The sequence below is a fragment of the Hippopotamus amphibius genome, chromosome 11 (assembly GCF_030028045.1).
Source record: "Hippopotamus amphibius kiboko isolate mHipAmp2 chromosome 11, mHipAmp2.hap2, whole genome shotgun sequence".
Lineage (NCBI taxonomy): Eukaryota > Metazoa > Chordata > Mammalia > Artiodactyla > Hippopotamidae > Hippopotamus > Hippopotamus amphibius.
The window spans coordinates 107,532,051-107,546,701 of record NC_080196.1 but is presented as its reverse complement, the minus strand read 5'-3'; the positions used below and the strand labels follow the sequence as shown (position 1 = coordinate 107,546,701).

The window sequence follows — 14,651 nt, the reverse complement described above, 5'->3', positions numbered from 1 at the left end:
AAAAATATTCAAACCACTTTTCTGCTTCAAAGATTTCAAAAGTCTGGCACCCAATTATAGATGGCTTGATAACTTAGAAAAGAACAGTTCTGTATAACAGAATAACATATGGTACAATTTTAGAGTGACACATCAAAGGTAATATTCTTTATGCAAATCCTGAAAATAAAGCAAAAGAACATTTTCTTTATGTGCAGGAATAAGGAATAACAACAACACCTCTCCATCTGACCATTTTCCAGCTGACACTCTGGTAATTGTTCATAAAATGTGAAAAACAGTTTCTGCAGTCTTGTCCAGAGAGCAGTTAGTTCTAACTTTCTGCAGCTTGATTGACTTTTGGGGAAATCTACTTGGTTGGCTCCAAGAAAGAGCACAAGAGTTGGCTAGGGCTTCATTGTGTGTGTGAGATGATGGGTGGAAAACCATGCAGCGGCAGCCCGGCAGGAAGGACGGCGTGCTGGACGTGAGGATGGAGTGACAGGATAGTACAGGGTGCTGACACAGTGGACGGCCAATTAGCTGCAGCTCATTTTACTGTTCACAAAGTTCAAAGGCCAGGATCTAAAGTAGGACCAGGGTGAAACTGAAAAAGCAAACCACTGGAATTGGAACCTAAACAGAAGACTCTGGGGATATGTAGTACAGTTTATTCTCCAGTCATCAATTTCTAGAGTTTATCAGTCTTTAGTAAGTGGTTAAACCAGGATGCATCAGTGTTATACGTGTCACACGTAATGGTATGTGCTTAATTAAATTGTTTATCAGCTCATACATTTTCCTCTCATAACGAACTAATTCGTCTGTTTCCAATGTCCAAATCAAAGAACCTCTTTCGGGTTATGGTGCAATAGCCCCCTTCATCCCAAATGGCATCAGCTCACCTCGGCCACAGTCTGGTGCCTAGGGAGGGGCTGCCCGGGACTAAACCTATCAGACAATTCCACTTACCTCAGCACACACAGTGCCTGCACCCTGCAAAGTAATAGGTCAAAAATTTTACTCAAATCAGTTCTGTCTCTGATTTGTTTACTATCATACCAACCTTATAAAACCACACCCAAATTTTACCAAACTAATTTAGTCTTATTATGAGAGGGTGCAATTGCAGGTCTGGTCTTTTTATTCAATGTGAGTTTGAGAGGAGCATTAAAAATTCAAAGTCTCATTACATTGTCACTGCTACACAGCATTTCACTTTAAAGAAATAACTTCAGAATCTCAACACATTTCAGATCACATAAGGCCACTAGCTTCTGTTTTTTAATGATTTCTTCCAAATCTCATAGCAGGATAGCTAAGAACCAGATGGTTATAAACCGGCAATTCTATTCCACAGTGACTGAGTCAGCTAGAAATATAAGTTGTTACAACCTCATTCAAGTTGTCTTTCGTATTGAACAATCAATAAACACAAAAGTCTCCCATTATCCCCAAAGTAAATGGACTGCTCATAAAAGTGCTGGGCTGACATCACTTGAAATTGAAGAAGTATGTTTATCCACAGACCATGTAGGTGAGCAGCTGTAGTGAATTTTTTTCTAACGTCACACCCTAATTTGACTTCTTAAATGCAATAAAATTGATTTCCTCCTTCGTACTGAATATAAACCAGCTGTTATTTTGAGTTATGCAAACTATATTTTAACAATTTAAAGTCATTTTTGACTATGAACTGAACAATTATTAGAATGTGCTAGTTGTTTCACTAGCTTACTTTTATTGAATTAACTTTAATACTAAAAATATTAAAAGTTCTATAATCTGGGGGGCATACTTGAAGTATAGAACTTTTATGAGGGGACTTTACTTCACTCTTAAGCAGAAGTTGAGCCCTTCCAAAATTAAATAATTCACATGGTTCAAAGGAGTTCTTAAGTGGGAAAGAGGAATTTAAAAAAATCAAATAAAAAACACTTTTGGTGAAATAACACACATTTTATTATAATATTAATGAATAGTAATTGGACTTTACAGTAGGTTCCATTCACCTAAGTCCAAGAACAGATTCTTAGTCTAGCACGTCTAAAACTTTAACACAGATGCATACCCAGTTCATTTCTAATGTTTACAGGTTTTATGCCACAGGTGGGAGCCAACACAGATTTTGCAATTGCATATACAATAAAAATGCTAATCAAAAAAGGCTTAAATGTATGCCTATTACCTTTCAATCTAAATTCAAGAATGATTTTTGACTACATTCTTTTTGGACTTATTTGTGCTAGGAAAGATTAAAGAAACCTGAGAAGCAGAAAACCATAGAAAATCCTCTGGAAAAAGATGCTTTCTTAAAACAATCAGTAATAACATGTGAGATGCAAATATATTTTCCTGACTAATATAAACTATTACAGGGAAAAGAGATTATTTTAGAAAATAATGTTCTCTTAGAAACAAAGATACAGGATTTGTGAAATACAACATGAATAAATTGAAACATGATTAACTGATATCCAGGTATTTCAGGTACAAAGTGATACTGATGTAAAACTTTTTAAAAATTTCATGATACATATATGAATATATTGGGATTTGAGATTTTACCCAAATATTTTTCATTTTTACTTTGGGAGAATTTATTCAATTCATGAATATTCCATTATAAATTTTGAATGGGAGAAACTATAAAAATAACTTTATTATATTATAGAATAAACTCAGTGCTTCAAGTAATTATTGAGGAAATGAACCAGGTTGTTCAGACTTTAAATATTACTTGTCCTAAATTATGTGGAGATAACTTTTCAGATTCCACATACTGACAAAGACAGACATAGCTGCACTCTTTCTTTCCTTTTCTCTTTTCCTTAAGAAAGGTAACAGACTCTATTACCCAACCTCTGGGTTTCCAACATCTAAGCCATCTGCTCCTTTATTCACTAGGCATTGAGCGGATTCCAATTTAAAAAAAAAGAATGAAGAAGGGCTCTCTTTTCAAGGAATGGCAGAATGCAGAAACTGTCGTTTGCATTCAAGAAGGCTTCGCTCCTAGCTGTTCCAGTAGAGCTGGTGGGCCATGGTGATTCGCACACCCCCCCATCCCGCACCGATCACCACCTCCCACCCCTGATTCACCAACACAGAGTAAGTTACCTGTCATTTGGCAACTTAAATAATTTTCCCCATGGGGCAGCCAAATGCGTCTCTAACATTTGTTTTGAAAAACAATGATCTCTTTGAAAAAGGAGAATGATACACATATTATTATAACAAAGCTTACATATAAACTTTACTCATTCATTAATTCAAGAAATTTTTATCAGCACTGCGATGCTGGGGATTCCATGGGGAGAGAGACACCAGGGTCATGTCTTCACTGAGCTTAAAACCCAACAGAGCAGAGAGATTTTGGACAGGTACGTGAAGTCCAAGTTCCAGGGCTATGGGGGAGTGGAGCAAGGGCACTCAGGAAGATGAGGGGCAGGAAGCAGGAGATGCTACCCTGAGGGTGGAAGGAGACGTGGAGATGGTTGGGGGAAATGTGTGGGGGTGCACACTGGGCTGGGGGAGCTCATGCAAGGATACATGTTAGGAAGGAGCGAGGCACACACATATGTACGCATGCACACGCGCCTTTATGCCCATGAAGTACACACAAGTTACAGGGGTACACATTCAGGATTATTTTTGTTGTTGTTATTGCTGTCAGTTTCTTTTTAGCATATCAGAATAGGCCACGTTTTATTTCTGCAATTCTCTCCCTACTCTGTTTTTTAACTTATACACATAAAGACACCACCATGTGTACAATAGGTAGCCAGTGGGAACCTGCCGTATAAGCACAGGGAGCTCAGCTCGGTGCTCCGTGATGACCCATCTAGGTCATGGTGCAGAGGGAGGTCCAAGAGGGAGGGGATATATGTATACCTATAGCTGATTCACTTCACTGTTCGGCAGAAACTGACACAACAATGTAAAGCGATTATACTCCAGTAAAAAGAAATAAGTGAGAAAAAATACATCACAGTTGACCTCACAGGTAACTGATATAGATCTAATATTTTATTGCAATTTTATTGAGATAATTGTAGATTCACATGTAGCAATAAGAAATAGCACAGAGAGATCCTGTGTATATTTTGCCCACCTTCCCCCAATGCTAATATTTTGCAAAACTATAGTACAACATCACAACCAGGATACGGACATTGGAAGTCCACTGATTTTATTCAGATTTCCTCAGTTTTACTTGTACTTATTCGCATGTGTGTGTGAGTTTCACACGATTTATCACCCGTGTGGGTTTGCGTGTACACCACCACAATCAAGATAGCCGCTCAGTTCCAATACAAGTTCACGTTACCCTTTTATGACCATACACTCTCCATCTCCACACCCCCAACCCCATCTCTAACCTCTGGCAACCAATCTGCCCTCATGTGTAAAATGTGTCATTCACAGATCCTGTATAAATGAAATCACAGAGTACATAATCTTTTGGGATTACTGGCTTTTTTTAACTGGGCATAATTCGCTCGAGATTCATCCAGGTTGCTGCATATACCAGACGTCTGTTCCTTTTTGTTGCTGAGGAGTAAACACAGTGTAAGTACACCACAGTTTGTTGAAGGACCTCTGGGTCATTCCAGTTTTTAACTATTATGAATAAAGCTATTATGGACATTTTTTGTACAGGTGTGTATATGTGTGTGTGAACATAAGTTTTCTTTTTTTTCCTGAGAAAAATGTCTAAGAATGGATGGTGTAATAATTAGGTATTTAATTTTATAAGAAGCTGCCTGCCACCCACTCTCCAGAGTGGCTGGGCCACTTTACGTTCCCACCAGCAATGTATGAGTGATCCAGTTTCCCTGCAACCTCACAAGCGCTTACTGGTATCACTGTTTCTTTTTTAACTTTAGTCATTCAGATAGGTGCGTAGTGATATCTCACTATGGTTTAATTTGCATTGCCCTGATCATTAATTTTCTAAAAACTTGGAAACATTCATGGGCGCATTCACATATGCATAATTTCATATAATGGGATGGTTTATATGCTGGGTGTTTTCTTCTGTTCTCTTTATTTTCTTACTTTTCCTGTTTGCTTCCCTTTTTTACCCATCTTTCCTGTCTATCCTTATCATCTTCCCTCACCCCAGGTAATGCTTGTTTAAACACACGCTCTTTCTCTCAATTTTTCTTTTACAAAATGTGATTATTGGGTACATGCTTGTCTGCTGGTTGTTTTGCTTGAAGAACTACACTTCACAGAAATGCCTTCAAGTTAACTGGGTTAATTAGAATTCTTCCTAGTGATTGCATAATATTTCATGGTAGGGATATACCATCATTTATTCAACGATTTTCTTGATAGAAATCCACTTGTTTCCAATTTTGTTGTCATTACACATAATGTACAGTACACAGGATACATTCTCAAAGAGGTTCACTGAGTCAAGGGTATATGTATTTATAATAGAAGTTGTCAGTTTTCTTGAAAAAAATAACTGAAACAATTCACATTCCCACAGGCCATTATGAAAGTACACTTTTCATTTTCATCAGAAATAAATGTAAGAGCTCCTTTCAATTTTGGATGTAATCTTGTTATTTTGGTTTTCACATCTCTGTCTACCTTTCAGTTTGAGTCTGTTTTCCATATAATTTTGTCATTTTATTAAAAGATATAGACTACTGCATCTTTAATGTCTATCTAAAAACATAATTTGTAAGAAAATGTACTCAAATTCCTTGTTTATGAGTTCCTTTTTTTAATACATTTATAAATTTATTTATTTATTTATTTATTTATTTATTTATTGGCTGCATTGGGTCTTCACTGCTATGCACGGGCTTTCTCTAGTTGTGGCAAGCAGGGACTACTCTTCATTGGCTCTTCATTGCAGCGGTTTCTCTTGTTCTGGAGCACAGGTTCTAGGCGCACGGGCTTCAGTAGTTGGGCACACAGGCTCAATAGCTGTGGCGCATGGGCTCAGTTACTCCAAGGCATGTGGGATCTTCCTGGAGCAGGGATCAAACCCATATCCCCTGCATTGGCAGGCAAATTCCTAACCACTGCGCCACCTAGGAAGTCCCTATTTATGAGTTTTGAAGAACTTCCTTTCTTCCCATTGGCAGGTCACAAAGTTAAGATAATTTAAAAAAAACTGTGCCATGGCTTCTTAAATACTTTTACTACTGTCTAAAAGCAGACTGTTATATCTACACATAAAAAAATGGTTTAAAAAATAAATAATACTTTTAAATTAACCATAATTTAAACAAGCTGAAAATTCTGCAAGAAATGTACACAAAAGTGGTCTTCATTTTTACACTTAGATCTTGCTTCAGTCTCACTGTCAGGAAATTCTTCTCTTGGAATTTAAGGTCATTTTATTTTAATGAAGAGTCTTTCATTTCTCAAAAATCTTACGTGAACAATGAAACTAACACCACTGCCAAAAAAGAAAACAAAAGCTTCCAACTTCAGACTTGCGGGTTACAACTAAGCCTAAATTTCAGAATTATGTAGAAGAATTATGTAGAAACACAATTCAGTATCATTCTTATCTGAAATAGGAGGTTCCGGTGTTGCCTGTGTACCCACAATTAAAAATTGTAAAACAACAGTGAAAATTGAAACATACAAACAGCAGAGAAAATGACCTTTTATCTGTTTTGGAAAATCAACTTTCTGGTTGTTGTTAGTGTTAATATGAGACATTACTTCAGAGCTCAGGGGAAAGTGAGGCAATGAAATTGCAAGACAGTGAACAAGAAGGCACAGGTACTTTTGGATATTAACGTACGACACCAGCAAGGTCAGAGCAGGTTCTATTACCACGTGGGGATTTATATTACCAGTTAACAGATGTCTATGCAACTGCCAAAAAGTCAATTTTAAATGATGAAATGAGGTCAGATGACAAGCGAAGAAAAGTACATAAAAGGAATAAAGGCATTCAAGGAAAGAGGAACACTTTGATACATTCTAATTCAATTTAGCAAAACTAAGATAAGTGTAGGTCAGGTGGTGAGCAGTTTATTCAGGCAAAGTGACTTTATCAGTTTTTGAATAATATAACCCGGTAATAAATACATCTATAAACTTTAACCACAAATACAGAAGCTTTACTCCTTTCAAAAAATTACTCAATAAAGCTTCTCCTAAAGACATAACTATTATTTTAAATTCCCATCTTTCAAATCCTTAGTGCTTTTTGCTTCTATCCATTATAAAATGAATACACCATTCCATGGAACAAAATCTTTAAAAAACTGTAATAAGCCAACTAATACATTACACAGCGCAGGGATCCCAAGATGAAAAACACTGCAAGTTCCAACGATAAACTGCCTTGTGTCGCGATAATGTCAGAGTGCTTTATGAACTGGGATGCTAAAATTCAATCTGGAATGTATTTACCTAGTAATACTGAGAATTCATGAAGGTAACCAGTCGCTCAAAGTTCTGTCTTGGAATGTCTGAGGACTCTGGCCACACTATCGCACGGCAGCACTGTTACCGTCCTACCAATTGCCTCTAGCTGCACTCCGTGTCCTCCAGGACACAAGTCACAAGTTTGCCCTAACAACAGCTCCCAGGCATTGTTTACTTAAGTCTCCGAGCCTGAATGAAAACCTCAAGAGTCCTCAGACCACCTGGGAGCAAAATTCAGACACAGACAGATAAAAAACAAGCACCCAAACATCTGCAGACATAGATACACTGAGCTTCTCCTTAAAGCCTTCCACAGCACATCCTCATCACAATAAGCCATCCTATTCTGCCCTATAGCCTAATCCACCTGGGCTATTGTCTTCAGCAGCTCAGTGTCTTCCAGCTGGAGACAGGGCTATAACTGCTTACCTGACTCACAGGCAAATGTCTTTGACGTTTCATCATGAAAGATAATTGCCACTGCGTGCTTCTTTGTCTCTCGAGGCAGCCTGGTTATGTTTTTGATGTTGTGCAGTTCAGTTACCTTGAAAGAAAAATATTTTTAACTTAGTGTACAGCACATGCTTACACAAAATGATCAGTTATGACTGTCTGAAGCCACTTTCCAATGGATACTTTTACTTGGTAGCCAGATATGACATGCAGGGTAAAAGGAACTGCTGACAGGAGGCCTTTAGTCACATGGTGGTCAGGTGCGGGGAAGAGAAGTTCCCCAGTCCTGCGATGAGGTCTCGGTCTCTAGTGAGCCTATGAGCTTAGCAAGTGCTTCTCAGTCCTCCCCAGTCACAGGCGGGAGAGGATGGCTAACGTGTGCAGAAGTTGGTTATTTCCCTTGTTTTTGGCAAGAGTACTAGTTTTGACTTGATCAGTGTTCAATGCTTTCACATTATCACATATGCTTTAACTGAAGATGAAGGATTTTGCTGAGGGGAAATGATTTCATCCCATTCATGACTCACAATGCCATCCTAGAGGCCCTATCAATCACTAACTAGTGTTCTAAGTGGAAAGAGATAAACAGATATATTTATACATTTCAAAAATTTTGGTCCTCCATTTTTGAAGATGATACCTCTGATGTTGATTAGGATATATTAGTATAAAAATAGTTTAAGTGATCAATTCATGGCCAAAAATTGTATCGATGCCATGTAAAATAATATCCGTAAAATAAAACTTGTTAAAGAGCTTGACATTTTTTTGTCATATTTCCTTTTAAAATCTGTAGTGATCTAGACTTCTAGCTTCATAAAATAACAAGTGTATCACTCAGGGTTGCTGTGTAGGCTGTCCAAAGGGCCCCTTTTGTTCTCTGTCACAATGAATTTACAATCTACTGTCTACATTCTACATTGCTGGAAAATTAATTTTAATACATCTATTTTTCATATTTTTCTCTCTCCTTGTCATTATCTCATTTAAGATTAACATGCAAAATTAAAATGGGTAAGACAAGTGATTTTAAATTAAATGAACTAAAAATGGTTTGCTTCATATATATGCGTACATATAAACACCTATATGTATTCATATGTGAATTATAAATATATCTCTATCTATCTATTGATCTGAAAATACCCATTATCTATCTATCTATCTATCTATCTATCTATCTATCTATCTATCTATCTATATCTATCTATCTAAAAATACTCATTTTCTCTTCCAGGAAAGAAAAATTAGACACTAATATCTTACAATGTCTGAGTCTAATACCCTGGGGAGAAAGATGAGAATTTTTTTGGAACAATGATTTGCATATTATATTTAAAGTACATTAAAGCATGTTCTCAATGATAAATTCTTGAATTTTTAAATGATTTGATAATTGGCTCAAGTAATATTTAAGCCAAATTTTTTTCTAACACACTAAGTTAAAGATATTTAAAAAGAGATATCGTGTTATTAATTTTAAATAAATAATCTTACCAAAATAAAACAGAGTCTAAAAGCAATGAAGATTATATGTTGCTTCAGAATTGATGCAATTTATGTCAGGCGAACATAAAAGTGGCATGCCACTATATAAGATGCATTATATATAATATCTAGTTGTACCAAACAATATCATAAAAACATTTATTACTCTGCTCAAAGGCCTTTTCCAAATTTTTTATTTACAAATATGAAGGAATATTGGAACAGATATTGTGGATTACATTTTTTTTGTCACCTCATAGCAAAAAAATCAACAGAACAAATTAATAAATAGCCTAGCAAGATGCAGCAAGCACTAGAGATTTTCTAACTTTAGTGCCTTAGGTAATCTGACAGATGATGTAGTTCAAACAAAGTGTTTGCTCTTCTGTAAAATTTACATTTAGAAATGCAGAGGACCTCTTCAAGCACACATTGTTACACTGCTTTCCACGACAGCACAAGGCTTTTTGTTGTTGATCAACAATGCAATGCCACCAGCTTCAGTGCGTGCCCTAATACACTGAAGAGATGTCAGAAAGCAAATACTCAGGAGTAGCGTAAAATTCCACTTCTCAGACTGTCCTGGTTAGGAAATTCAGGTGTTATACTAGATTATAAAATGTTACAAAATCATACCAGAAGATTTTCTAAGGAGTTGGTATACCTTTGGAATTTGATATATCTTTAATTGAAAATATATTTTAAAAATATTTAGCATCATAACAATTTAGGTCAAGATATATTTGAATTTCCTTTCCTCACTTTTCACTCTCAACACTATATGATTTTACCATCCACTACAAAGCTATTTGTTTTTTCTTACATGAAGACAATCTTTAAGATGTCTTTAAATGTTTTAAAATAAGAATGTTTTTATTAGTCTAAAACCTAACAATGTGACATAAAAGTAATTACGAACTTTCATTAAGATTGTGAAATCCTAAAGCATTTCAATGATATATATCAATAAATTATTACATCATTTAACAATTCAATCCATATTTCTAGAGTACTGATTTTTCATATTGCTATAAAGGGACAAAATATTAAAGTTTAATAATAAAACATTAAAATAATTACTTTAAATATGATATCAACAGAATTTAATTAGAGGAAAAATTACTTGAAAACAATTTGGGTTGTTCAAGTCTAAGTCAATAAATTGCCACAGTCAATGATTTAAAATATTGAGGTCTAATAAATGATTGAAGTAAAAGCTAAACATACCCTAAATGATGACTTTGCTAACTGGTGTTATTTAATTTTTATTCCAAGGAGCCACCCCCAAGGATTCACAGTGATAGAGACAGAGAGTTCAAAGAAAAAACACATAACCTTTCTCTGTAAGACTTTATAACGTAGTTGGAGTGATAAGATTACAAATAACAGTGATAAACCCTATGACAGCCAAACAAACACAGAAGAAGAAAGTCTGTACTTCTGCAACCAATTTGTGGATTGACCACTTGTACCAATCAATGTGACATAGCACCTGGATTTTAAAGCATAAATTAAAAAAAGGATATAGACAGCTTCCAAACGTTACTCTCCTGCCCTATTTTGTTCATGTGGGTTGTATCTATTAATGATCACAATGAGAAATATTAGTACTTATATAAATTATTCAATATCTTACTTATTAATGTGTTTAAAAATAATATATCATTTTATGTTAACACAAATATGATTTTAAAATTTAAAAATATTTCTTAAATAGGCGAAGAGTGTTAATGTTTTTACTTTTTTGCAAAACTTAATGTCTGGCTTAATAGAAGACAGCTTGATACTCATTCCTGCTTCTGAATTCAATCTGCTGTGATACATGGTTTTGATTAAGTATATACCAAAAATAAGTCCTCACACAGACATGAAGCTGTAAAAGGGAAGAATAGTTTAAGAGCATTTTTCAGCCAACTGTAGATATTCTTCAATTCTATCTCCAAAGTTGATAAATTTCTTTTAAAGGTTACTACTATGGGGGGTCTGACATCGTGTCATACACGTTTTACACTATATTCCATTAAAATCCATAGGTCTCTTTTCAACTTTGACTTATTATGGGTAAAACATTGGTTCACTGAGTTATGAAAATCTTATAAATGTTGACATTTCATTATCAATATAAAAAATTCATCAATATCACTCTTGATTTCCACAAAAAAGTCTGTAAGTTTTGAGAAGTTGTCAAGCTCAAGAATGCAGACACAGCAGATGCCCAAATTTCAATTTTCATCTGAAAACTTAAAATTTAGCTTTGTTAATAAATACTGTCAATTGTTTTCTTTGAAGACAGGCTCATTTAGTTCATTTTTGAGAAAATGTCTGAGAAATACCCAAGTCTGAATAACCATAATTTGTCTGTCAATCACATTTTCATTAAAATAAGTGCTCTGTGAAAAAAAAAAACTGCCGTTTTGCTTGTAATTTCGACAATCACACAAGCGCTCCTCCTGGAGATAATCACTGCATGTCAGTATATGTGGCAAGGGTTTTATGGGTTCTTACCATTTTTTTCACATATTTTATACGTATTAAAACGATGTACTTAAAGGTCTAGATTTAATAAAGTTAATTTTTATTGCTTCATCAAGATGATTCCTAAGTAAAATGAAAATAAAATTGACATGTTTTGTTTATCTGCTTATTTGGGTGAATACATGATGGTAAAGAGTACAATAACTTTAGTCCCATTTATTCTCGCTGTTTTGCTTAAGCCTTTAATGTCATATCCAAAAAAATTATTTCCAAGACCAACATCAAGGAGATTTTCCCCTATGTTCTTTCCAAGGAATTTTATTGTTTCAGGTCTTACATTTAAGTCTTTAATCCATTTTGAGTTGATTTTTGTGTATGGTGTAAGAGAAGGTTCCAACTTTTGAATGTGTATATCCAGTTTTCACAGCAACAATTCTTGAAGACATTATTCCTTTCCAATTGTCTGTCCCTGGCACTCTTGCTGAAAATCAGTTGATAATATATATATTTGGGTATATATTTCTAGGCTCTCTATTCTGGTCCATTGATATCTGTGTCTACTTCTATGCCATTGTCACACTGTTTTGATTACTATAGCTTTGTAATATAATTTGAAATGAGGAATTATGATGCCTAAAGCTTTCTCAAGATTTCTTTGGCTGTTCAGGGTCTTTTGTGGTTCAATACAAATTTTATAATTGTTTTTTATATTCCTGTAAAAAATGCCATTGGAATTTTGATTGAATACTGTATACTGCTTTGGATAGTATTGACATTTTAACAATATTAACTCTTCCAGTCTATGAACACGATATTTCTATTTATGCCTGCTTCAGTTTTTTTTTCATCAATTTGTAATAGTTTTCAGTGTACAGGTCTTTTACCTCCTTGGTTAAATTTATTCTAAGTATTTCATTTTTTTGATACTACTGTAAGTGGGATTGTTTTCTTGATTTCCTTTTTGGAGATATTATTGTTGTTATATAAAATGCAACTGATTTTTGTATGTTGACATTCTATCTTGCAGCTTTACAGAATTCATTTATTAGTTCCAACATTTTTTATGGAGTCTTTAGGATTTTTTCCATATAGGATCATGTCATCTGCAAAAAGCAATCATTTTACTTCTTCCTTTCTGATTTTGATGCCTTTTATTTCTCTTTCTTATCTCATCGCTCTTTCTATTAACTTCCAGTACTATTTTTTAACAGAAGTGGTGAGAGTTGGCATCCTTGTCTTTATCAGATCTCAGAGTAAAAGCTTTCAGTTTTCCTCCATTAATTATGATGTTAGCTGTGGGCCTCTCTAAATGGGCTTTATTTTGTTGAGGAAATTTTCTTCTGTACCTATTTTGTTAAGAGTTTTTAAAATTATGAATGGATTTTCAACTTTGCAAATACTTTTCTGCAGCCATTGAGATGACCATGTGTTTTTTATCTTTCATTTTTTAATGATGAGTACCACACTGATTAATGTGCGTATGTTAAACCAACTGTGCATCCCAGGGATAAATCCCAGTTTGTTATTATGTATAATCTTTTTATGTGCTGTTGAATTCAGTTTACTAGTATTTTATCATGAATTTTTGCATCTATGTTCATCAGAGATATTGACCTTTCTTTTCTTGTTGTGTCTTAGTCTTTGCTTGGCTTTGGTATCAGGGTGATACTGGCCTCACAACATGCATTTGGAAGTAATTCTTCTACTTCTGTCTTTTAAAAAGTTTCTGCACAGTAAAGGAAACAATCAACGAAATGAAAGGCAACTTACAGATTGGGAAAAAATATTTGCAAACCATATATTTGATAAAAGATTAATATCCCAAATATATAAGGAATACATGTAACTCAATACTCAATAGCTAAAAACAAAACAAAACAAAGCAAAATAACCCAATTAAAACATGGGCAAAGGACTGAACAGATGTTTTTTCAAAGAAGACATACAAATGGCCAACCAACGTGTAAAAAGGTGCCCAATATCAATAATCATTAGGGAAACGCAAATAAAAGCCATAAGGAGATATCACCTCATACCTGTTTAGGTGGGCTGTTATCAAAAGATAAAAGATAACAAGTGTTGGAGAGGATGCAGAGAAAAGGGAGCCCTGGTACACTGTTGGTGGGAATCTAAACTGGTACAGCCACTATGGTAAACAGTATGGAGGTTCCTCAAAAAATTAAAAATAGAACTACCACATGATCCAGCAATCTCTCTTCTGGGCATACACCCAAAGGAAATGAAATCAGCATATCAAAGAGATATCTGTGATCTCATGTTTACTGCAGCATTATTCACAATAGTCAAGATATGGAAACAAACCAAGTGTCTGTCAATGGATAATCTGTGATATACATACAACATATGAAATATGAATATTATTTAGCGTTAAAAGGAAGACATCTGGCCATCTGTGACATCACACATGAACCTGGAGGACATTATGCTAAGTGAAATAAACCAGACGGAGAAAGTAAAACACTGTGTGGTCTTACTTGTGGAATCTAAAAAAGTCGAATATATAGAAGCAGAGAGTAGAACAGTAGTTACTGGTGTGGAAAGTGGGGGAAATGGCGAAATACTGGTGAAAGGATACCTAGTTGTAGGTACGTATGGTGTTAAGTCTAGAGGTCTAATGTACAGCATGATGGCCAGAGTCAATAATACTATATTGTATTATGTATTGCATTGTGACCAGATTTCAGATGATCCCACCACACACACACACACACACACACACACACACTGTAACTATGTGAGGAGATGGATATTTGAATTAGCTTGACTCTAGCCATCATTTTACTACATATATGTATACCAAAACAATATGTTGTACACCTTAAATATAT

The 14,651-nt window shown here is 34.9% G+C and overlaps 1 protein-coding gene across 1 annotated transcript in view; it reads right to left on the bottom strand.

The window, feature by feature from the left end:
• Positions 1 to 14,651, bottom strand: part of DOK6 (docking protein 6) — a 418,365-nt gene that overhangs the window by 230,091 nt on the left and 173,623 nt on the right. The window contains exon 3 of the mRNA XM_057700520.1: positions 7,816 to 7,930. Within this exon, the coding sequence (XP_057556503.1) occupies positions 7,816 to 7,930 (115 nt within the window). The remainder of the gene's footprint in view (positions 1 to 7,815; positions 7,931 to 14,651) is intronic.